The sequence below is a fragment of the Fundulus heteroclitus genome, chromosome 7 (assembly GCF_011125445.2).
Source record: "Fundulus heteroclitus isolate FHET01 chromosome 7, MU-UCD_Fhet_4.1, whole genome shotgun sequence".
NCBI classification, from domain to species: Eukaryota; Metazoa; Chordata; class Actinopteri; order Cyprinodontiformes; family Fundulidae; genus Fundulus; species Fundulus heteroclitus.
The window spans coordinates 27,661,899-27,681,101 of NC_046367.1; the positions used below are offsets into that span (position 1 = coordinate 27,661,899).

The 19,203-nt window shown below is 37.7% G+C and overlaps 1 protein-coding gene and 1 long non-coding RNA gene across 3 annotated transcripts in view; one reads left to right on the top strand and one right to left on the bottom strand.

Moving 5' to 3' along the window:
* Nucleotides 1-19,203, bottom strand: part of scn1laa (sodium channel, voltage-gated, type I-like, alpha) — a 53,917-nt gene that overhangs the window by 24,017 nt on the left and 10,697 nt on the right. Inside the window, exons 9-18 of one of the 2 annotated variants that reach the window (XM_036139397.1) lie at nt 13,510-13,573; nt 13,230-13,371; nt 11,868-12,074; nt 10,499-10,762; nt 9,219-9,593; nt 6,567-6,699; nt 5,565-5,803; nt 5,099-5,272; nt 1,938-2,294; nt 1,300-1,755 (exon numbers count right to left, since the gene is read on the bottom strand). In XM_036139397.1, coding sequence (XP_035995290.1) covers nt 1,300-1,755; nt 1,938-2,294; nt 5,099-5,272; nt 5,565-5,803; nt 6,567-6,699; nt 9,219-9,593; nt 10,499-10,762; nt 11,868-12,074; nt 13,230-13,371; nt 13,510-13,573 — 2,411 coding nt within the window. The remainder of the gene's footprint in view (nt 1-1,299; nt 1,756-1,937; nt 2,295-5,098; nt 5,273-5,564; nt 5,804-6,566; nt 6,700-9,218; nt 9,594-10,498; nt 10,763-11,867; nt 12,075-13,229; nt 13,372-13,509; nt 13,574-19,203) is intronic. The other variant, XM_036139399.1, reaches the window with a different exon arrangement.
* Nucleotides 2,799-4,003, top strand: LOC118563736. Its single transcript, XR_004931399.1, has 2 exons — nt 2,799-3,536; nt 3,624-4,003. It is a non-coding gene; the product is annotated as an uncharacterized LOC118563736 (long non-coding RNA).

Here is a 19,203-nt window from a genome sequence, read left to right on the forward strand (position 1 = left end):
TTTACTAAACACTTTTGTGCTTAGGTATTAATATTTATTGTCTACAAATGACTTGTTAGTTTTGTGCCTAGGTAATTTTATTTGTCTGCAAATTACTACCCAGTTTTGTGCCTGGGTGGTAAACTGTTCAGATATCTGCCTTTCCCCCCTCTAATATTGACATGATAATGTTACTAAAATAGTGTAAAACTGACTGAAGAAAGGTTAGAATATGCTTGCTTTACTATAGTTTATGTTTCTAATTTGATTGCTGTGTTGAGGTGCCATGGCATTTTTACTTTACTACTAATAACTAGGCAGTTTTGTGCCTGGGCATTTTTTATTGAATAGACTATTTTTTTTAAATGCCTGGTTAAAGTTTATTTATTCACAGGTTAATGTAGTACCTGGGTTGCCTTCTGTTCATAAATATATGTTGAGTAGTTACTTTAGCAAAGGTTTTGAGTAAAAACCTTCAATATGACAATAAATGTTTTACCAGTGACTGTTCAAAGCATTTATATTGTCATTCTAGCCTCCCCACAATATTGTGAGCCTTCCCACAATATCGCACTAAATATTGTATTGTGAGGTTCATATTGTGATAATATTGCATCGTGAGACGTGGATATCGTGACACCCCTAATATATCACTGACATCATGCACATATAATAATTGTCATCCAGAAGAAAAATGCCTGCCTACCCCCCGCACGGATAAACGGGTTTGGATAATGGATGGATGGAAAACAGTGTTGCTTTCTGTATTGCTACAGCTAAACCTCTTAAGTCAAATCAGTTAATGTTAGATGTCATCAAGGTTGAATGTACTAAAAGCGGGGTCTATCAAAGACTGGTAAAAAGAAATAGTGAGCAAACGAGTCTCAGATAAATCTAATGAGATTTTTTTTAAGGTTCAGCAATGATAACTGATGTGTTTCCCTTCATTTTTACACTATAAGCCTTCTTGCATACAATACAAATCAGAGACCACTCTAGAGGAAGATTCTGCACCATAGCACTCACATAAATGGCACATAATCCAATCTGAGCGCTAAGATGTTCCTGTCTAGATAGCTCACCCTTGGTGTGTGTTATCTATAGGGGAAACATGACACTGGCATGACTTTAGACTGTAGAATGCAAAGGTTTTACCCGGCATTACCTGAAGCAGAAATCCCCAGTATCAAAATCCTACTTAATCCAATCTTCATATAGGCTATGTTAAGACTACAATATAGTTAATGACACAAAGTTTTAAAGCAGAAACAGGTTTTAATCAATGATAATTTCAAGAGTAGATGAAAACGTCATTCTTACCACATGACATTCCGGTACGTTGGAGGAAAAACTGCTGAAGTCCTCGGTGTTGAGCATTTCAAAGTCCGACTCTTCGGCAGCAATAGGAACAGCCACAGTCAGATTTGGGTTATGTATGAAAGACATGATCGAATCATCGCTCTTGCTGTTGACGAAGTACTTGTTCCCACTTTTGTCCACTCCAGTCACTTCCCCATTGCCATTCTTAGAGATGTCCTTAACGATATGATTGGGGACACCATTGTGCCCAAATGTGTTGTCCTCGCTTTTTTTCTCATCTGTGATACGTAAACTGCTGCAACAATTTTTAAACTTCAACTTGATGTATGCAGTGCCTCTGTGTATCCGTTTAAAGGCAATCTGCAAATTATTGACGTCTTGGTCATCGTCTCCAGATTTCGACAGATTGTCAGCACTGAATGAACTCAGTAGCAAAGCCAGGAACAAGTTCAGCACCTGTAAGAGAACAAAATTACTTACAAAGAGATTAATCTTGATTTTGCTGGTGTCAGATAATAATGGGAAAACATTTAAAGCTATGAAACTGCATTCTGTTTAGTCATTCATTACAGTCAAAAGGTTCCATTAAAAACATTTGGATGACATGGAATGAAATGACAGTAAAAGATGCAATGTACCACAAGATTTCCAATAACCATGACCATCATGTAGAGAACGAGGCATTGGGCTTCCCCAGCCACGCGCATGCAGTCCCACATGGTCTCTATCCATTCGCCACAAAGCACCCGGAATACAATGAGGAATGAATGGAAGAAGTCATTCATGTGCCAACGAGGAAGGGTGCAGTCGTCAGAGATTTTACACACACAATCCCTATACTTTTTTCCAAACAGCTGCATGCCCACAACAGCAAAGATGAAAACAATGATGGCCAGCACCAGGGTCAGGTTGCCCAAAGCTCCAACTGAATTACCAATTATTTTGATGAGTTTATTAAGAGTGGGCCAGGATTTGGCCAACTTGAACACTCTAAGCTGTGAAAAGAGAAGAAAAAATGAACTTTAAAAGCAACCCTTAGAAACAACACTGTTAAAAAACTAATTTGATGGAAACTATTTTTGAACGATCAACATTCAGTTGAAACTAATATACTTCAACTGACAGGTTAAAAATTAATTTGTTCAAAGCTTTAGCTGGTTAAAAAATATTTTCACCAAAAAGATTTGAAGTACTATACATTAGATTGAAAACAGCATTTCAACAATTATTTAGTCCCTTCTCAAAATTCAGTGGACAAATATTTTTTGGCATTATAGCTGACAAACTTTTCTTTTCACTGCTGACCAGCTTTTTGAATGCTTCTTCTTATATTTTTGAAGATTTATCTTTGGTGATTATTTCCACGCCTTTAAAGGAGCATTGTGCAAGTTTTAATGTTAAATATGATTTTTTTCTTTCCTTTACATGCCCTTATAATTGCCCCACATGCAAAATTAATTTTCCTCTATTCATCCCAGTTGCTTCTTTGGGCTCCATTATTCAGTTCATGAGAACTGGGCGTGTGCGTGGGTGTGATGCTCTGCTCGTTCTCATTCACCTGGCTACTTTGTTGATCCTCCGCTGCCATTGAGAATTAATGAGAAAACACAAGCTGACTTCACTTTTTATGACTTGCTTACCTCATAAGACGTTACGCCTCTAAGCATAAGACCTGTGCAGCTGCAGCAACAGATGCTTTTCCTCTTCTCCCATGTATGTGCACAACACTGGTGTCATTTCAACTTGCTACCAGAGAGGGCAATCTTGTGCAAAAACACTGGAACCTTTGCAATGCACCTTCAAAGACCTTTTAATCTCCGTACCAGAGCCATACTCCGCTATTTACTAACTGAAAAATGCATCGGACAGACCAGGGAACATGTGGGGGGTGATGGCAGGGCGTGGTCTGGGCAACTAAAACAAGGTAAATAAATGCTAAGTAAACAAAAGCTAAGCTAATAAATCGCTAACCTGAAAATTGAGAGAAAGATTACAAATCTCACCTTTCAAACTCCAATTCGCTATTGAATCATGTATGAGACAAAGCCGCTTTATACCCCACAGCTGCAGGGCTAGTAATGTCAGTTTTTGTCATAGTCCAGGCCGAGTTGCAGGCCGGGTTTTCTCTCTCTCTCCTTCTCTGCAGGGTTGGACGGGCAGGTGCTTCACATCTGAACGGTTTACCACCCTTCTTAAAGAGCTGGAGCCAGGAGGAGGGCGTCAGTTCGTTAATGCTCGTGCGTGGTACAGACTAAGACCTTTTCCAAGCCTTGACTCCTCGTGTTTTTGCCAAGTCTAATCTTGCTCTTGTTCCTTCCTCCTAGAAAGCCTGGATTCAAGCCCAAGACCGACTACTCTGTTGCTGATGCTCCTTGAAGACTCCACCGAGACGTTCCAAGCTCATGTTCTGGATATTGGGAAGTCTCAGATCCACACCCTACGTTAGCCCTCCTACCTGAGCTCGCCTGCCTGTCTGCCCTCAGACCATAACAACTGGAGAACATCTCCCGGCCCTGCACCTACCACCAACCTTCCTGGACACCACCCTCCTGAACCCAAGCCTCACCGTCAGTCCAATGAGTTTCTGTGCTCGCCACAAGCCATCATTCGAACCTTCACTTTCCCTTCCTTAGCAAAACCCAGAGACCCAGCCAGCAGACATCACCTCTACGTTTATTTTCTTTAAAAAAAAACTTTAAACTGATTTCTGCCTCTGTACTTGTGCTCATTCAGAGTCAATTAGCTAAACATGACAGTTTTTACACAATATCTTTTGAGCCAATACTGATACTGAATCAAAATTCAAATGCAATGCACTCATTAAACATGAGGAAGGTGCCAGAAAGATGGTTTTAGACACAAAAGCAGGATCTCAACAAATGTGCAGTAAGTTCTACAAAACTGGGACAGCGCTATAAGACATCCATGTATACGATTTATTGACAAAGTCAATTTTGGGGTTTGCTTTAAAGTTGGAATGTGTCTTTGCTATCACCCTAAAATGTTGCTCCCTCCACAGATTTTCACTTTCAAAATCAATTTGAAACTTTGCCTAGGTCCTTCCAAATGACTGTTACTTCCAGACAGAATAAACATTGTTGAAAAAATGTTAAGTGTGAACACTTCGATCTCTTTTTGTCCCATTTAAATGCTTTTTTTTTTTTTTTTTTAGAAAGTCAACACCAGTAAAGAAAGCAGGCAGAGAAGAGCAGCAGCATCACCATCCTGACAGGTGTGGATTAACGAATGGTTGGCACAAAATCTTGCACAATGATGTCAGCATTGACTGACTGAACAAAAAGACTCAATGTAGCTACTTGGAATTTGGACAAGCTGTGAGCTATAAGCAACATGGAATGTGGGGGAACTTATGCAATCTACTTTGTCAAAATTTAAACAGATGTGAATTATCCTTTAGTGGCTTATCTAATTTGTTTGGTTGAAAAAACCTGACAAGGTTCTTTATTTTATTTTGTTTCTATTTTTATTTTGTGTAATTTAGCCAGTTTTTTTTTATATTGCAATGTTTTTTTGAATGTTATTTTCTCTGTAGATTGTCGAAACGTGCTTAATCACTTATGTCTTTTTACATTAATACATTTTCGGTTATTAAGTGGAAGGCTCAGCAAAAAGATATCAGATAAAATTTCATGTTGTTGGGGGTATTTTTCTTCAAGAGCAGTGAATGGATATTTTTCCGAAATCAATAAATAGGCATTTTAAATTATCATGATTTAAATATGGAATATCATGAGTATATATTTTTTTCCATTAAGAAGCAGCCCACATAGATACTTACCAATCTGAACGATCTTAGAATGGACATGCCTTTCACATCACTCAGACCAAGCTCTGTCAAGCTTAAACAGACAATGACAGCATCAAAAATATTCCATCCCACTTGAAAGTAATAGTAGGGATCCAGCGCTATGATCTTGAGGACCATTTCTGCTGTAAAAATGGCTGTGAAAACCTGCCAAAAAATAAAATTAAATAAAACACACACACACACACATACATGTGTGTATATATATATATATATATATATATATATATATATATATATATATATATATATACACACACATACGTGTGTATATATATATATATATATATATATATATATATATATATATATATATATATATATATATATATATATATATATATATATATATATATCACCCAGGGAAGCGAACAAAACCCAACTGGGACAACATGATAAATATTCTAAAAATAATTCAGAAGTCTTCATGCTGGCTTACCTGATTCCCCACAGTCAGCATATCGGAAAACCATTTGTCCATTTTGTGATACTCCATGGCCATGAATAATGTGTTGAGCACAATGCAGATTGTGATGGCTAGGTCTGTGAACGGGTCCATCACAATTATTTGAACGATTCCTTTGATTTTAAGCCAAAAGGGGCAACAGTCCCAGATGAGGAATTTGTGGGCAAATTTGTACCAGCAAGGAGGGCACTTCTGTCTTGATTCTTCAAGTTCTAATGGCAAAAAAAATTAAACTTTTGAATTTTTTTTTATTCCACAGTATACAATGGCATGACTTTAAATAGTCTTCAATTCTTTTAAACCTTTTCATATGATGTCAAATTACAACCACAAATCTGATAAATCAAACACAATGTATTGCTTCATTGTAGAGGAAAAAGGATATTTGGGGATAATTCTCTGAAGATTTTGCACATCTAGAGATTTTGCCCACTCTTCACAGCTAAATAGATCAAGCTCAGTTAGACTGGATGGAGAGGAGTTGTGAGCATGAATCTAGAAGTCTTTTCATAGATTACCTAGTGGTTTCAGGTTTGGGCGTTAACAGGGACATTAAAACATTTGAACAGATTTTAACCAAAAACATTTCAAGATTATGTTTACTGAGGGTGACCGTCTGCCCCAAAGTTTTAGTTTCATCCATCTTCCCAATAGCTGTGATTCAGCTTCCCTATCGTTGCTACATGAAATAAATCGGTTTAAATGATTTTATTTATTGTCATCAGAGTAAAAGAGTAAAACTTTCAGTTGGAAGAAACATGTCTGTGAACTCAAAAGGTTGCTTTAAACCTGAATCTTCCAAAGATATGAAGAATTTTGGGGTTAACAGTGTGTCATACTTTGCTTTGGTCTATCCCATAAAATAACCTATTACCTATACTTAGCTTTGTGGTTGAAACATCATAAACTGTCAAAGGTTTAAGGTCTAGGAATGGTCTTGGAAGGCACTGTATGTAATAGGTCAAAATGACATACCATCCATGGTGGTCGTGATGACACTAACTATACTGTACGCTCTCTGTCTCATCTCGAGGATGTCGGGTAGGTCCAAGCACTCGCTGTAGTTTTCTCCACTCTCCAGTTTGCATTCGGTGTCTGTGGTGTCAGCCTTCACATAGAAATTATTATTAATACAACTGTGTTGCAGACACCAAGTTGAAAGAATAAACATCTGAGTTAGTTTTAGTGTCACATACATCAATGTAATTACCCTGAGGTAAGACAGATAAAGGCAATAGTTTAGTTTGATAATCATATCAATGACAAATATTTTGGGTTAGAACTGTATTCCTTAATTTGTTAATTAGTATCTTGCCCGTGCACCGCCACTGGATACAGTAAAAAATAAAACAAACATTTTACATACAGACAAAACAGACCACAACTCCTCACCAAAAAGAACACAAAGGACTGCCTCACATCAGTAAAAACAAACAAGACTTGTAGGAAAATACTATATGGACATAGGAATAAAAAGGAGGAACTTTTTCGGAGTGTGTTTCTTTACATCTGGCATACAACTAATACAGTGTTTTACAAAGAGAGTCACAGTCTAGCAGGACTGCTGATTTAGGACCTGAGCAATACATTTTAACCAATGTAATAATAATTTCTCCTCTCTGTTGCAACAATATAAATAAGAAAATTAAAGGAGACTGTCTGATGATCTGTTTGTGAGTGATTTTATTTTATTTTTTTCTGCAGGTGGCCAATGATTCAAAGCACAATAGCGCGTCCACCTCTTAAAGGCTTAAAAAATATCAAAACAAAATGTTGGGTTTGGAGTGGCCTTCAAAGCCCAACGATAAATCTCACTCAGATGCTGTAGGGCCTGGCATGCCCCAAAACCTTCTAATGTGACTGCATTAAATCAAATTTGAAACAAAAAAAAGAGTTGGACAAAATGCCTCCACAATGAAAAGACTGATTGCCACTAATCATATGATGGTACAACCAATTGTTAGGTTTTGGCGCAATTACTTTTTCATATGGGACAAGGTCAGTGTGGACAAGAAATTAAATTACCCTTTGAAAACTGCACTTTATGTCATGATTTGGGGTTGTTTGTGTTTTTGGGACTGACTGATCTTCCCTTAGGGCGGCACAGTGGTTCAGTGGGTAGTGCTGTGGCCTTGCAGCAAGAAGGTCCTGGGTTTGAGTCTGACCATGGAGTTTGCATGTTCTCCCTGTGCATGTGTGGGTTCTCTCCTGGTACACAGTCCAAAAACATGACTATTAGGTAAATTGGCCTCTCTAAATTCCCCTTAGGAGTCTCTGTTGCCCTGCGATAGACTGACAACCTGTCCAGGGTGTACTCTGCCTCTTGCCCATTGATAGCTGGAGATAGGCAGCACCCCTCGTGAGCCACTGAGGGATAAGCATGTAAGGAAATGGATGGATGATCTTCCCTCATTTCATGCTCATCTCAGCCACCTCCCAGTCACTACTCAGTTCCACCTGCCACTGACTAATTATCACCTGGCACTCCACCTACATACACCTGCTGCACTCAACCACTCCCTGACAGAAGTTGCATGTATGTGTTTTTTGTTGTGCTGCCTGCTGATCCTGTTCTCACACTAGTTGGCTTCACTAGTGCTTGGTTCAGCTTGTTTCTGGGGATGCTGTGTCTCGCTTTACCCACGCTGGGGACTCATCAGCTGCTTCTGGTCAAATAAACTTCTGCCTGCATCACCTGGCCGAGTCAGTCATCTTGACGTCCCTGCCACAATCACCCAGTCAAGCCGGACCGTGCAAGCTCCAGTCATTCCCGCCCGCCTGTTTCTCTGGCCACTTTCTTTTATAAAAAAAAAAAAAAAAAACATTTTAAAATTAAGCCTGTGTGTCTGGCTAGAATATCTGTTTCCCAGAATCTCACGTGTTACACTTTGTAGTTACTCAGGTTATGTTTGTCCCACTTTGAGATGTTTAAGTCTGACAAAAAATAAATAATTAAAAGTAATTGTAAGGGGCGAAGAGTTTTCTCAGCACTATTAACAATGAATTTAAGAAAAGGGCGGGGCATGGGGAAGGAGAAGAAGCCAGGTTGTAAGATTAGCAAAGCTGTTTGAATCATGACGTTTTTACGGATTCACAGTTCAGTCTCCTTAACGTAAAATTATTTAATAAACACCCTAACCCTACATAGGACACCCAAGAGTGTTCCTCCTTTGCCAGATAAAAATCCCAAAAGGCTACACAGAGAAAGTGATCAGACACAGAATCTTTGATCACAAGAAATCAGAATAATTGGTTGCTCCTGCGTTACCTGTTGCAAGGCAACAATGCTTACAAGTGTGCCACAATACAATTTTGTGTACAGTTTGTATATTTTGCAACTGTGGTGTCGGTAATCAAGGTTATCCTGTTAGAATCTCATACTAGTCCATGCCTAAATCTGACTTTGTAAACTGCTGGTCTAAATTACTTGCCAATTTATGGCTGCAATTTTTGCATGGAGCATAAGTATAATGTCACAAAGACAAGAAGTTGGTTTGGCAGATTGTCAACAGTAATGGAAAATATAAGGTATTTGAATCATAGGCAACACAATGAAATGTAATGAACATAACAAGATAGTCGTGACAAGAAAAATGGGGTCATCTTTGCTATTTAAATATTTCTTACATTGTTTCCAGTGGAGTCGATATCTATTGTCAGATTAGGTGGAAGGAGCCCTGCAGGCAACGATGTTGGAAGTGGATCCCCCTCCACCAGAGAGACAACCCCATTGCAGTCTATAGAGCTGTGCCTGATCCCATAGGGTTGAAACCGGAGATGCGGTAAGAAGCTGCACTGGCTCACACTGCTGCTGTGTCTATCACGTCTCGCGGCGTTAAACAGGGATCCCGTCCGACTCAGCTTGCCTTCAAAAATGCTGTTCTCATCATCAGCAAACTCGTTTTCCGAAGCAACATCTCGTGTTCGGCTTTGGAGACTGAAAAGGCTCGTATTGCTGTTTCTTCTGGATGAGAGCAGCGGCCCACGGAAACTCAGAAAGGACTAAGAGAAAAAGATATTCTCCAATGGATTGATAATAAATGCTGATGTTCAGAAAAATATATAAATTCAAAAAATATAGTCTTCCCTGATGAAAAAAATGTGCGATGGATAAATAAAAACAATTGAAATCTATGTGGTGGTGATGAATGACACATTTAAAGAATGTCATCACAATAAGAGTTGGGCTAATGATGAAGAAAAAGATAATGATGGTCATAGTGATAACATGAATGATTATTTGTTTTAAATACGACGGATGATGACAACAAAAGAGACTAAAGGAGAAGAACACAATGAGATAGAAATGATGCTGATGATGATATTGGAGATGAAGATGATGATATGATGATGAAGATGGTGATCAAGATATGCAAGTGATGACACAATCTGTTTAGAGCTCAGTAAGAAAGAGAAATTGCTGGTGTCCAACAGATGAAGAAATGTTGTCATTCAAAGACCTTAATGGTAATGAAACAAATCTGGCCCCTAATTTTTACTGCCTTTTTTTAATCTTAGAAACATTGTTATAAAGGGGTAGATTCATTGACAGGAAAAATATATGAATTCAAAATATATGAATTATCCTTTCTATATAGGCCAAATAATCCAAGACAGTAATTGCGTGTTTTCTTCTTAAAATTTTGAAGTTGTAGATTTTACTGTTATTGTTTGATACACTGCATTATTTCACAAAGAAAGACACAAATGGCAACATTAGTTAAACTTTAAAAACATTGTCATTAAGGTTTAAAGTAAACTGACATTAAAAACATTTGAGCTGTCCTGAATGGTTAAAGATACTAATGATATTAAAAAAACATCTTAAAGAAAGACTGAAGTGTATATAATGCATATTTTAAATGATTAACAACAACTTTTTAAGATAATAATGCATAGTACTGCACCTGGTGCGTAGCTGAACATTTCCTGCCATGGCTGAGCGGGTGTGCATCCATAGGGTAGTGGAAACGAGCTCCTGCTAAGCTGTCCAGTGAATCTGAATGAGGAATCTCCCTGGCTCCTTTTTCTTCCCCCTCTTTTTTTTTTCTTCTGTTGCGCCGCTCTTTTGCGCTTTTGGAGTTCAGCTTAGAAGCTTCAGAGGAACTCTCAGTTCCACCACCTTTATCCAAAACCTGTTTCTTGGCTAATGAAGCTGCTCTTGCTATTGCCTTGATGAGGAAAAAAAAAGCAGCACAGTTGAAATAAACAGATGACAATATTTGCATTAGACGTGTCAACGTGGCTCATCTGCATTGGAAGACTTGATGTTAGTGGAACAATGCATAAAACTGTGCCATTATAATTGACCACCACATAAGTAAACATCATCCCTATAACAAGGAAAAACAAGATATACTATTGCATTGTTACTGGCCGAAGAATCCTGAGCCAAACAAGACGATATAGTTATTCTAAAGGCCAAACAATTATTAGCGCGTAGGACATTGACAAGTAGTTATAGACAGACGTTTATTTTGGTCATGAATGTAATTTTATTTTGAGCATTTGTGGACGTATTTTATCAACTTTTTAACTGGGTAGGCTGTTTATATAACACACAACTTGTAAGGCAAGAATTGGGGGAGGGGTAAAGGCACCTGTGAGGGGGGCTGATAGTGTAGGCTTCTCTCCTAGTGACTTGCTCTGTCCCCATTCGTATTTAGGCATTGAGGGTTCTGGGTGGGGTGCATTTGGGTGGGTCCCATGGCTCTGTTCAAATATTTCTGGGCCTAACTGTAGGCCTGTAATAATACATATATTGTTGCTTAGTATTAGCTGTAATTCTATGGGGATACAGCTCATTTCTTCCTCACGTTTTATCCATATGTGAGAGGAGAGAACAGCTACCTTTTTACTAATACTGCTTTCTTTATGCTCATTTGAGGCCTCTACATTTCAACCAACGTGTAAGCTGTTCTACTCTGTGTTTCTCGAGTGAAGCATGAAGAAATTAAGCTTCCAGGACGTTGTCATCTTTCAAAATTATTGGTATTGCGGAGTTGTTACTGGGCAAATGTGATGTGCATATATATAACAGTGTAAGTATAATGCTCACCCATGTGTGGTTTAAAAAAAAGTCCACAAAAGAAAGTTAAATTGAATTAAATTAAAGTGGAAATCATTAATATATACATCATAATATCATTTTCATATAAAAAGCATTTCAAGTTACAAAAGTTCTTTTTCTGCTTTGTTAGTTTGCACTCTAATGTAAAAACATAAATTTAGGGAGCTTTCAAACTTTTGATAAAAACAATTAAGGAAGATGTGTACCTGAACATCCTCTTGCTGACGTCTTAGCTGCTCCATTGCTGCATTATATTCTTCCTCTCTCTCCAGAGCTTTCTTCTGGTTGACCTGGCACTGCTCCTCATAGGCCATAGCTACTACGGCCAAAATCAAATTCACCAAGTAGAAGGAACCAAGGAAGATAACCAGGACAAAAAAGACCATGTGGGGTTTCCCAGCTGCTCGCAATGTCTGGAAATATTGGAGAAAAAGTTGTTAACTAGATTTTGCCGTAAATACTTCATATCAACTATATTAGGTATTTTACAGTTAATCTATTTATTATTTAAAATGTCCTTACTAGTGAACACTTCATGTAGTTTGGAATTACATAAAATGCATAATTCTAATTAAGAAATAGCCAATTTTGTGTATTGTTTTTTTGTTGTTGTTGTTTTTAGCTTTTGCTGTTGCCAAAGTAATCATTATTACTGTAAATAAATAGCAGTTTCAATAAGCCCCATACAAATCTGATTTGGGGGGGGGGGGGGGGGGGGGGGGAGAAAAATTCTCTACTTGTTTGCTGTTTCCATCAAACATTTAGGGTGAAAAAGGACATTTTGTATATTTGTCAAGAAAACAAAAATTGTATTTTTCAATCAAATGAATTTAACATAAATAAGTAAGGTATTCATAATTGGTTATTTTAAGGTCTATTTTCAAATCATTATTTAAAAAGAAACAAATAATACAGAAACAGAATGTGAATGCTACACATGTGAATGTCAGCGGTGATCACCATTGTTATCACCACTGACATTCTAAATGAATGTCTATTTAAATTACCTGTGTAATATAAGTAAACTCACTGGCACTGAACCAGGTTTATTGTCACAGGTAATGTTACCTCCATATATAGGAGCTTTATTATAGGAGATATTTGTTTTTACCCATTGTTATTATGAAGCTCATCAATTTGGTTTCCAACAATTGATTTCAAAAAAACTTTTAAGAACTGTTTACCTGAACCACATTGGAACTGCCCATGTTCCACAGTCTAAGACAAACCTGTTCTGCTTTTAAAGGTTTATTTGAACAGGATCTTTTACCCAATTTACTCTTGTTATGATGAGCCAAAAACGCTCAAGAAGATTCTTAGATTACTCAATCTTATTTTTAAAAAATCAAAAGATTGGAATAATTTAAAATTGAAAACATAAATAGATTACTACAAAATTAAAAAAATGACTATGTCCCCTATAATCAATTTTAAACAGCAGAATAAAACCAAAAATTGGACCTCACTGTTATATTTGAATAAATAACCTTAAAAATTCAGTATATAAAGCCGTACCAGAGCCAAACTGAGATGAATTCCATGCTCCAATTACATTTTGCATTGCTTACCTGCTGATAAAGGCGTTCCCAGTAATCCTGTGTCATCAGTCTAAACAGAGAAAGGAAGGCCCAACCGAAGTTGTCAAAACTTGTGTAGCCATAGTCCGGGTTATCTCCACCTTTTAAACATATATACTTCTCTGGGCAGTGCCTGCAGTACAGAGGAAGTATGTTAAGCATAAAATGACCTATTTTATCTTTTTCTTTTTTCTCTGTGTGATCACTATCACAGCTTTAACACAGTATTGTACCAGGTAGGATTGTAGCAGCTCAAGGCTAATATTCTTACCCAGCAAGGCTGGCGTTTCCACAAAGCAAAGCATCTTTTTGCCCTGGAAGGAAATACTGATTATCTGCAAATAAAATAAAATTAATCAGTGTTAGTGATCACAGGAGTTGTGAATAAAAGTATTGAATGAGAAAATAATCTAACATATAAAGTTAATCTATCTATCTATCTATCTATCTATCTATCTATCTATCTATCTATCTATCTATCTATCTATCTATCTATCTATCTATCTATCTATCTATCTATCTATCTATCTATCTATCTATCTCTATTCTATATATATATATATATATATATATATATATATATATATATATATATATATATATATATATATACATATATATATACATATATAAATTAGTTATATTCAATAACATTGAATATAACAATGTTATATATATGTTATATCAACAATGTTATATTCCCAATGTTTCTGGCTATCAAATTTACCATAACTCTTCAATCTTCAAAAAAACAGTTTAACAACTTTATTTCACAACGTTGCTTAAAGTATCCGAGATCAAATGACACATCCAAGATGATTTCATCCGGCTAATCATGATCCGGCTAATTGGGTTCTTCGAACACACCTGTTGTTTATGATTAGTATGGCTGGATTGAGTTATCTGAGACAACTGCGCGTTCATGCGTTTGTTTAAAAGGGGAAATGTATCGATAGTAGAAACATTGATCAGCAGCGCTGCTATTGGCTGTTCAGCATGGCCAAAGAACGGCCACAGTTTTTCTCCCAGCAGAACACGAGCTTTAATGGAAGGTTATGCCAAATTTGAGTCATTAATTAAAACGACAGGTAACACCTCAAAATCTGCTAAAGCCAGGAGAGAGAGCTGGCAAAAGCAGCAGACAAATTAATGCATAAATATTGTCCATGGTAGATGTTTCTATCACTTTCTACAGTATGAAATTTTGCATTTTAATAATTTCATATTTACTTTGTTCTTTTATATCAGAGCCTCCACGGGACCCACTAGAACATGGGGACAAGTAAAAGTGAAATACAAGAATATTCTACAAAATGGTAGCCTTTAATTATTATACTTTATTTTAAAAAGGCACTTGTTATGTCAAGAGATCCAAATTTCTGTGTCATTCCTTAGACACGGGAAGTAAAGGACACGTGCAAACTGGGAATTTTACCAAAAAAAATCTTTATCCATAAAAAATGAAAATGTTCCTTTTCCAAGTCATCCACAGATTACACGGTAAAACTGTATTGCTCCGTGTCTAGATAATCAGTCCATAGTTTTTTCTAATACAATATACGGCTCGACAGGAAACAAGCCTTTCAAAGTAAACTAAACTTCACAATAAAATAGCCTGAACAAATCTTCTTACTGAATAGGATAAAAATAAAAAGCAAACCATCATACAAATAACTTAAATATTTTAGATTTATGGCTCCAACACAACTTTTTCCTCTTTAAAAGCCACTCTTAAATTATGTGTTTGTCTGTTTATAACAGCCACCAAGAAAAAAATCTCTACACTGTCGCGCTGCATTAAAGGATCCTGTCTATTGCGCAATACGTGATTAATTCGAAAAACTCTGCAAATTATTCTTGCACCTTCCGCAACAAGTTGCAGTCGTAAAAATGGACATGGCTACGGCGGACTTCCCATCTCCTCCGCTTATACAGCGGTGATCTAATCCTGTTTACATGAAATAAGCCTGCTCTCGAGCAGGCTTAAGCTGGCGCACATGTTGCTATGACAACAAGTGCGGGATGTCTTTCGAAGAACCAAACGATCCAAGATCATGCCAAATCGTCAACAATGAAATCCTGCTAACTGAGTTAGCGACGTACAAAGAACGGACCCCTGGTCTAGGTTAGGGATGAAATAAAACATCAGTCCACATTGGTTCATCGATTAATTGATTAGAGATCCAGTTACACTGATGCAAAATGAAAGTATCGGACTATATTGTCACCTTTAAGAAATGCCTTTATTTTGAAATTCATAAGGCACAAGACTTTATTATAGGGCTTGGGATCCGCGTTGCATTGTGGGACGTGGCGGCCATGTTGATGGCAACGCAACGTTAAAATACCTCTGACATAACATTGAACGAAGAGACGTAGAAGTAGAGTTGAGAAAGAATAGATAGTAAAAATATGTAAAAATCCCGAAAAGGATCTGAAATTTACAGGGACACATTAAATAGAGAAGCCAGGGACCGGTATGTTGACAAAATCAGCATTATTATGGAGCGCCGACGACCACTTGTTGCCACTGTTTTGCATATCGGACGTCTTCGGCTACCTAGTTTGTGGTGTGAGCGCCTATACTTCAGAACAGTTCCAAAGCTACAAGTCCTTGGAGTCTCATGTGTAGTTTACGGATGGATGGGTTCAGGAGCTGCAGATCATAAAGCCAGCAAACAGTGGGAACACAGTAATTTGCACAAAGGTAAGCTGTGCTCAGACGGGCTCTGGCACCTGCTAACCGTTAGCGCTAACAACCACTCACGCATGTAATGTACTTTTAACTAGCTGCTATGTGTTTCAAAGGTTTAGTTAGTAACATTAACTGCCAACCCTCCCTAAATCCTCCGGGTTTCTCGCGTATTTGAGCCTTTTCCCGCTGCCGTTTTAGTATTCATGTGCATGTATGTGGTGTCGCGGCTGAAGGAAAGAAACAATGTAGGCTATAAAATAAAACCGTGCATCTTTAACTTACCAGAATGAAAATGCAGGGAACACACTCTCATTGACATCGGGATACTGTGGAAAGTTATGATCGGTAGTCTTAAAGCCGCGATCCAAGCGAGCCGACGACTCTTTGTTATCTCTGACACTTGTTCTCCGTGGTTCCGCCTCCAGGTAGGAAAGCGGTGGAAAGTTAACCCATTTTCTATGTTTTTCCCATGGCGATCATGTGTTGCGCTGTTACAGCCCACAACACAGCAACGGTTTACCATGGTTGAAATCAAGTTAAGGTAAAATTAATCAAATTAAAACACGGGTGAGAGAGGGAGTACAGTACGCGGTAGTCATAGGCAGTAGTCTGAGTAGCGGCGGCGGGGCATTCAATATGGCGGCCACACAAAGTAATACGTCATGACGCCCAAGCCCTATTAAATATTATTATTATTATTATTATTATTATTGTTGTTATTATTATTATTGTTATTATTATTACCCATCCATCCATTTTCTAACACGCTTGAGGTCACGAGGGGTGCTGGTGCCTATCTCCAGCTGACAATGGGCGAGAGGCGAGGTACACCCAGGACAGGACACCAGTCTGTCCAGGGGCCCGTTCTTCGTACGTTGCTTAAAACATCTGAGATCAAATGACACATCCAAGATGATTTCATCCGGCTAATCATGATCCGGCTAATTGGGTTCTTCGAACACACCTGTCTCTCTCTCTCTGTCTCTCTCCGAGGTCGGTCGTGTCTTTTCTCTCTCTGCAGCTTTTACCCCCCCCACCCCCCCCTCTCCTGCTTTGCTTTGCTATGTCTTGTCTTCTGAGCACTTTCTTCATATCAACCAAACTCTGAAAAACATGGATCTGGTAAGCTGGTCTCTCAATACTATTGATAAATTTTTTTCGACGGGTAGGCAACGGAAGGGGGACCCGTCCGGTCCTGATTTGACTTATTTTGTGAGATACACCCTAAATTCCTGGAGGAAAACGGTGTGTCTTTCGACCTTGTCATTCCTGGACGTTTGAAATTTTCACATTGGATTAAGGATACTGGGATCTCTACTTATTGGTTTTTGTGGATTTTTGAAGTATCGGCAAATACAGCGGATGTCGCTGCCATTTGGCCTTGATCAGGCTGCCGGCTGCATGACGCGCTCACTCTGGCTGTGAACGGGCAAACCTGGCAGGTGAATGGAGCGAAGCCGAAAAGCTGGCTGTGTTGGAATGCAGACTGACTTTGGTGGTTGAACTCAAGGGGAGATGGGATAAAATCTGGAAGTGAAGCGCGAAAAAGCCCTATAATTTGGAAAATTGGATTTATGTGGAGCCAGCAAAAGACTTAAAAGCTGACAGGAAAGGCAGTGCAGCTTGTCTCATAACAAATAACATATTTTTTAAAACCAACGCGTTCATGCGTTGGTTTAAAAGGGGAAATGTATCGATAGTAGAAACAATGATCAGCAGTGCTGCTATTGGCTGGTCAGCATGGCCAAAGAACGGCCACAGTTTTTCTCCCAAGCAGAACACGAGCTTTTAATGGAAGGTTATGTCGAATTTGAGTCATTAATTAAAATGACAGGTAACACCTCAGAGTCTGCTAAAGCCAGGAGAGAGGGCTGGCAAACAGCAGCAGACAAATTAATGCGTAAATACTGTCCATGGTAGATGTTTCTATCACTTTCTACAGTATGTATTTTTGCATTTTAATAATTTCACATTTACTTTGTTCTTTTATATCAGAGCCTCCACGGGATCCACTACAACATGGGGAAAAAAGTGAAATACAAGAATATTCTACAAAATGGTAGCCTTTAATTATTATACTGTATTTTAAAAAGCAATTTCTTCCTCTTTTTTAAAAGCCACTGTTAAATGATGTGCTTGTCTGTTTATAAAACCCACTAAAAAAAAGGCTGAAAAAAAAAACAGGTTCTTTTTACTCTTGTTGCATGAGGCATGTTTCACCCTTTCTTTTTCTTTCACAGAATGACACAGGGTGCCATCTGTTCCCTATATAAACGGCATCTTCAACAAAAAATTTAGTATTTTGACCTGAAAAAAAAAAACACAAATTAAGAGGAGAAATTGAACTCCACAACTTGAAAAATTGCACTACAGATCGAGTTGCTTCAAAAGGACCTTCAGAGTAAGTTCTAATACACCATTTGACACATAGCAGTATTGCTGACTGTACATAACTATCTCTTATTGTAGGCAAAAGATGACTTTATGTCTCTTCTTTATAAATATTTTTTTAAAATAAAACGACAGGAACTAAGCATTATTTGTTTCGTCTTTTATTAAACATTTAAAAATTGTGTTCCACAATTCTGTCCCGTCCAAATGCACTGGCTGCACAGACTTCCCTATCTTCACCATTTATACAGCTGCGATCTAATCCTGTTTACATGAAATAAGACTGCTCTCGAGCAGGTTCAAGCTTGCGCACATGTTGCTATGACAACAAGTGCAGGATGAGTTTCGAAGAACCAAACGATCCAAGATCATGCCAAATCGTCAACAATCAAATCCAGCTAACTGAGTTAGCGATGTACGAAGAACGGACCCCAGGACTATTGTTATTATTATTATTATTATTATTATTATTAGAAGAAGAAGAGTGCTGTTTTAATGTTTGGATTTAAATACTTGATGCCTGTAAAAGCTTAGAAATAAAATTCTTTCATATTTCATATTTCATAGCATATAGCATATTTCATATTTGTTTTTTGTTTCGTTTTATTTGTGAGCTGATATCAATATAAATAATTGTTAGATGGGCAGATGATATTGCATAGTATATAGAATTTAACAGAAATCGTATTGTGACAAACACTATCGTTATACGAACAAATCAATGTATCCTATGATTAAGCTGGTGATTCACATGAAGAATACAACAGAAGCATACTTTTACTCCATTATACTGAAATATGTCTAATATATGTAAGAAAATAACAAACAATTGTTAAATCAAATCTATATACATTTATTTTCCCTAAAGTCATGGTTCAA